Below are 6,319 nucleotides of genomic sequence, written 5' to 3' on the forward strand. Positions count from 1 at the left end.
AGGGGGAAAGAGGAGCAGCCTCCTGGGATGAGAGCTGGGGGCTCTAAGAAAAAGAATGGAAGAGGAGAAAGACGCTCAGTGTCGGGAAAATGAATAGTGAGAGTAAAGTGCGCAGGTGCGCCCAGGGCGCCGGGAGGGGTGCTCTGGCCTGGGGTGTGCGCCTCGTTCCTTTCGATATCGGAGATAGGTACACCCTTCCACCTCTGGGTTTCCTGTCCATTGGGGCCGCGGAGTTAGGAGCCGCTCCGGGTATCGAGACGGGCGGTGGCGACGTCTAACACGGGAGATTTCCACCCCTACCCCCAGCCCCCAGTCAAGATAGTCCCTCCTGGACGTGTAGCGTTCAGTCTTTAGGCTGCCCTGCCGCGGACCCCACCCCGCGTAGTGCCGGGACCCTAAACTCGGAGACTTCTAAGAGCCACACCACCAATATAACCTTGAGTCCTGGAGGTCAATGATGGGGTACCCCTAGCCTCAATTCTTTGACGTCTCCACAATCGTGGCTAGGGCTAGGAGGCTACAAAGAAGAGGCCTGACCGTGTGTGTTTGGGAGAGATACATTTCAGGCTCACTCAGGCCCCCTCCTCAACCCTTCCTTCACCTTGCGCCATCCCCGCAGGCTAGATAGCCGGTGTTACTCCCCGCTGCCCGCTAGAATTTATTGGAACGCCGAGCCGGGACTGACCTGCTCAGAGAAAGCAGAAAGAAGGAACGAGAGAGGGAGGGAGTGGCTGCCTGTGGGAACACTGGCTCTTCCAGGGAAGCGGAGCGGGACTGCCGCGTTCCCCTCGATTTGCACCGTCACTCGGGCTGTTTGGAAGGAAGAGGGGAGGCGCTGTGCGCGACTCTGAGTACCTGGATCTGGGTGCAGAAGTGTGCATGAATGCCTGTGCCGCTGTGTGAGTTGTCAGGGCTTTGGTAGCGTTGGGAGCGAGTTCGGGGGTCACCTCCAAAAACTCGCAGAAACTGGAAGGGGTCGAGAGCGAGGACACATCCCCTTCCTCGGAAGGACTTGGAAGACTTTGAATCTACCCTCCCCCACTTTTCCGCCCCGGCTCTTCTTTTGTTGTCAAGTCCTTTTGATAAATGGTGGGGCAGGGAGCGCAGGGGAGCCGGGAGCCAGTTTGTATCCGCGCTGGGGGGTGCGGGGGCTGGGCCTGGAGAGCCGGTTTCCACCGGCGCTCACCCGCCGCTGAGCCCCTTGGGCGCGGAAGTCGGGTGTGGGACTTGCCCTCGGCGTGCTCGCCCTCTCCTCTCTCATCACCGCATTCCCCTCTCCCTCCTCTCTGTCTGTCTATGTCTCCCACTGAACAGTGATACCGAGAACTTTCTGGGGGTGAGTTTTAGAATTTTCTCCTAGGCATTCTTTTTAGGCGTTTTATTCCTTGATCCTTTAGGTTGGTAAACTTAATGAGATTGTAACTTGACTAAAGATAATTTGGAGAAGAGGGGAATGAGGCGGTGTGTATATGGGGAGTCTGTCAGTTATGAGTGCCTGTGTTTAGGTGTAACAACACACCTGCCTTCAAGGGGGTCTGGAATGTGTGCCTGTGCGACAACGGAGGAAGGTGAGTCCGTTGAGACCGTGGCAAGGCCACATGCGAGGTGGTGAAGGTTATATGAATAATCTTGGGGGAGTGAGTCCTAGGTGCCCTTTCTGAGAGCGGGACAGTTCTGAACTGTCTCCGCAGGGCAGACCCTGTGAGGCCAATGTATCCTGAGGGTCTGTTAGTGTATGTCCGTGTCTTTGGGTGCGCGGCTTTCGAGTTGTCGGCCCAGATCAACTGTCGATCTCCCAGCTCCGCAAGCCCAGCTGTGGGCCCCGGGTCGCCGCGGCGAGGCTCAAGCACTGAATACTGGGGGCGGCAGCCGGAGATGGAGGTGACCGCGGGCGTCTCTTCCAGCCTCCTCAGCCTCCAGACTCAGTCCTTTTTTTCTCCTGGAATTCCAGTGGCTTTCTTTTACCCCCGTCGGCTGGGGGCAACCAGAAAGTGGCCCTCGCGCCCCCGGGGAATGAGCGTGCCGCGGTGTGGTTGCGCACATTCGCTGGCCTGCGCGTTGCGGCGCGCGCGCGGGTCTTGATCCGCGTGCGTTTGCTCTCCGCAAAACCCAACTCCGAAGGTGCGAGCGCATGGGGGCGCCTGGGGGCCTGCGCGCCCCGGGTTTTCTCTAGTCGTCGGCACTTGAGCCTGCACACCTCGAGGGAGAGGCCAAATCCCCGAAGGCCGCGCCGGCCTGGGGTGGGAGTGGGGGAGTTATTAATTACTCCGCGCTAGGCCTAATGCCTCCAACCCCCAGCGGCGATGGCCTGGACGTCCTGCGGATTTTATTTGCACACAATGGAAATGATTTGTTTTCTCTAAAAAAGAAGTGGGCTTGGCAGATATTTGAGGAGGGGGGTGGGAAGAGAAGGAAGGGGAGAGAGCTGAGGAAAAAAGTTTGAAAATGCCTTGAACTATTCACTGTCGAGATGGCTAATCAGTATTGAGGCCGGAGGGCAGGCGGGCCGCCTTTCACCGCCGCTTCCCTTTCATCTCGGGCTCGGCGGAGGCGCTCAATTAAAAGCCTATCAGTTTGTAAGTAAATCAACGCCTATCAGAGTTGTCACATCAAACAAAACGATTATTATTGCAGCCCGCCTCCCCTATTAATCTCCCTCGAAGATAATCCGCCTGACAGGTCAGGCCCGGCGAGCTGGAAAGCCTGGCCCAGAGCGCCCAAACAGTCCCGGACTGGGGCGCGCCCCTGGGGGCAACCCCCAACCGTGTCCAGCTCCGCCTCGCGGTCTCCCGGGAGGGGGAAGAGGGAGGGCGCGCGGAGGCCGCTGGACCCAGGCCCGCCCCTCCGGACTGGGAGCCGGGCCCAGATTCGCTGGGCTGCTGGGGGATGGTCCCAGGCGTCCCTCGCCTCTTCTGGGGCCGGGGAGGTACCCATCTTGCCGTACCCACGGCCTGGCCCGATCTGGTCTCTGGTCCTCGCCAAGGCCTGCACTCTTCTCCGTTCCCCTCCTCTGTTTTTTTTTTTTTTTTTTGCCCCCAACCTTCTCTCTTTTTTTTTTTTTGTTTACTCTTCTGCTACTTTCGTGGCTCCAACCCTTTTTCTTCTTGTTCCCCTCCCCCTTCATTTGTACTTTTCTTACTTGCCAGGGAATGGTTCCTATTCTCTGTTCCTCCTCTCAGTACACAGCATATAACACTTCCGGGCACCCACATTCTGAGGCAGGACATTCTCAGGGCCCGGGTTACTATTCTGGGCTACCTCAGGAGTGTGTGCAGTTTCCAGAAACTCAGGATAAAGTCCTCCTGATTTTTTCCCCAAACAGGGGCTCTCAGAAGCTCTACTACTGTTTAAGGGTTGGAAGCATTTGGAGGGATGAGAGAAAAAGAGACCAGGGCAGTGAGGTGGGTGGATGGTCTCAAGTGCCCTATTCTGGAATTAGTATTTGGTCTTGGAATTTCACAGCTGCAAAACGGTTGCTGACCTTGCTGGTGGCGTTGCCTGCGCTTTGCAAATATGCAGAGGGGACCCACGGGGCATGTGGGCCTCCACACTGAGTGTGAGAGGTTGCCTAACATTTCATAAGTAAATATGCCCAGATAACTGCATCTATAGCCTCAACTGGCATTTTGAGGGCTGGGTGGGGCCTGGATTCCTCACGAGTGTGAAATTGTGGCCTTCTTTTCGGTGGCTTCGGGCTTCATGCTTTTGGGTGCCTCGGAACCAAGTGCAACCCACCCTTTTCTGTGCTCTGGCTCCAAATGGATAGGCCCAAATGGGCACTGCCCAACCCTCACTGAGCCAGGATTGAGGGGTGATTGAAGTGTCTGAGGGGGAAGGGACCCTCAGGCCCTGGTACCCTAAAAATGCCAGGTTGAGCGCCTTGCAAAGGCTCCCTCCCACAGCATGAATCTGGGAGAACCCCAAGGCACTGTAGTGTTAGCCTCCCGCGGAGCCTCTCCCAGTAGTCACGATAGGGTCTGAGGCAGCGGATATCGAATAGAGCCCAACTCAGCAGGCTCCAAGCTTGGAGCTGCTGAACTTGTGGCCCCCACGCTGAGTTCCTGAAAGCCCCCCATTCGAGTGCACTTTCCACAGCCCGACCTAGTAGAAATATTTATTACCACACCCAGAAATATTGTATCCGTGCAATGGCTCAGTTATCCGAATGCCTGACTTTTTAAAATGTATTTATTTCACTTCTGGCACGGCGCTGATATTTAAGGAGGTACACAAACCGCACACCTCAATGATGCGGCACTCGCTCTGGCTATAGGATATATTCTCTGGGTGGTTATTTGGACATAAGTGCTATCTCGATCCCAGATTACACCCAAGCAAGAGCTGTAAAAAGACATTTGCTATAGAATTTTTCCAACTTAACTATATGTGCACACCAAGAATTTAATAATATTTTATACCCTTCTACAGATCTAAATATTCAGATGTTATGTTACATTCCCTTGAAGCCGGAAGCGATCTTCCGTTCACATTGGATTTGGAGCTGTTTGTATAATTTCATCTCCCTGCATTTACGCATGAATCTTAATCCAATAAATTCAACCTTGTCATTTTTAGAATCGACGGAATTTCTCTGGCTGTGGGTTGTGCTGCCTGTATCCGAATAAATCCAGCTCGCAGACATCCAGCAGGAAACGGCTCCTGGTTCCCGTGTATGGAGATGGTTTGGACTAGCACGGGACGCGGGGTGGCTCCTCGTGCTCAGTGCTCATAAGGTGGCAGGTCTGGCCTCCGACGGGGGCTGGACTATCAGCACCTTCAGGCCGAGCAGCCTCTCGCTGCCTCGCAGTGCCTGGCAGCACCCCGCCTCTGCGGGTGCTTCGGAAACCCATCGGGGCCGAGTCCGCCCGGGGCGAAAACTGAAAGCAAATTCCACGGCAGATGAAGCTTGAACTTTCTCCGACGCAAGTTTGCAGCAGAGATGTGGTAGCTTTGGGAGCACATCACGCTTTAGCTCTGTGTGTGTGTGTGTGTGTGTGTGTGTGCGCGCGCGCGCGAGCGCGCGCACGCGAAGTGGGGTGGTGGGCGAAGAGGGTACCGCGTGGCCGAGTTTGGTCCGAGGCAAAATGAGAGGGAAGGCATCTTCCCTTCCTTATTTCTTGCCAACTCCTCAGCCCCTGCCCGTAAAAATAGTTTCCAAGGTGCCACCGACGCTCAGGATGTGTTGTGGAGATTGCACCATCGAGGAGGAGGCTTTGTAAAAGTTGCAGAAAGAGCTTTGCTCAGAAGCTTCCGCTCACCCGGGCTCGGGAAAGCTTGGGACCCACTCGCTTCCCTGGGGCGGAAAGAGCTCCTTGGAGATCCCCCTGCCCTGTGCTCTCCCCTCACCTCGAAACCACATGTGAATAACCTCCCATTGCCTGCACTGCAGACTTCCCGGTGCGGTTAGTGTGCGGGCGAGGCCTGGACGAAGAGGTGGCCCGCAAGGCCGCTCGTCCGCCGGCTCAGCCCAGCCCTGAGACAGGCTTCCGCAAAGGTGACAGGATGAATGTGGTTCCGATTCCCACTTGGCTGCTCAGACCATCACTGCCGACCTCCCAACTCCCCAGAGCAAGAGCTTCCCGGCTAGAGCGGTGGTCCTGGGGGGCTCGCGAGGGCGCAAAATACGCGCGCGGGGCAGAGTGGGGGGGGCGGCCGCGGGTCTCTCCACGGGGCCTGTCGCCTGGCCGACCGCGGCGGGTGAGTGATGAGGGCAGAGAAGGGCGCCCATAAATCGCGGGTGTCAGGGCGAAAAACTCTCTTTATTGTCTGCGTGATGGATGGGCCCGGGGACGAGACACCAAATACTTCGTATCGCCTTTAAATGGGAACACATTTTCCGCGGCCATAATTCATGTTTTTTAAATAGAAAGTTTGAAATGTTGCCTATATTTCACCGGTCCTGACATATTTATGAATCGCTCCCTGCATGCAAATATCATTATTTAAAGCGCCGGGGAGAGCTCGGGGGAGGAGAGGAGGCGCGGCCCCCAGGGCTTTGGGGGTGGTGAACCGGGGAAATGCGAATGCAAGGCGGGGGACCACCGCCCTAAAGTGCGGACAATGAGGCGCGGAGGAGAGCCATATTTAGAAGCCCAGCGCACAGGGGGCTCCCCTGCCGCCGCCGGACCCCTCACAACCGCTCAGGGAAGTTTGACTGGCTTGGGGTCGAGGACAGGCTCCCGCCCCCTGCCGGGAGACCAGGGAGCATTTTGCGTCCCTCTCTGAGGCTCTGATCCGAGCCACCTTTTCCAAGAAGGAAGTAAAATAATAAAAATAATAAAAAGAATTTAACAAACGCAAATAATAATAACAATCCAAC

At 56.1% G+C, this 6,319-nt stretch overlaps 1 protein-coding gene across 1 annotated transcript; it reads left to right on the forward strand.

Annotated features, from left to right (window-relative positions):
- The first annotated feature begins 89 nt into the window (after positions 1-89).
- On the forward strand, positions 90-6,301 carry LOC106506044 (uncharacterized). The gene is made up of 4 exons (XM_084997491.1): positions 90-272; positions 760-899; positions 1,506-1,568; positions 4,576-6,301. Exons 1-4 carry the CDS (start codon positions 90-92, stop codon positions 4,730-4,732), a joined length of 543 nt encoding a protein of 180 aa, XP_084853617.1. The 3' UTR covers positions 4,733-6,301.
- The last annotated feature ends 18 nt before the right edge of the window (positions 6,302-6,319 follow it).

This window comes from Sus scrofa, chromosome 14, assembly GCF_054392235.1.
Source record: "Sus scrofa isolate SSC_HxYL_T2T_F1_AM1 chromosome 14, Sscrofa_HxYL_maternal_Yorkshire_Landrace_v2.0, whole genome shotgun sequence".
Classification (NCBI taxonomy): domain Eukaryota; kingdom Metazoa; phylum Chordata; class Mammalia; order Artiodactyla; family Suidae; genus Sus; species Sus scrofa.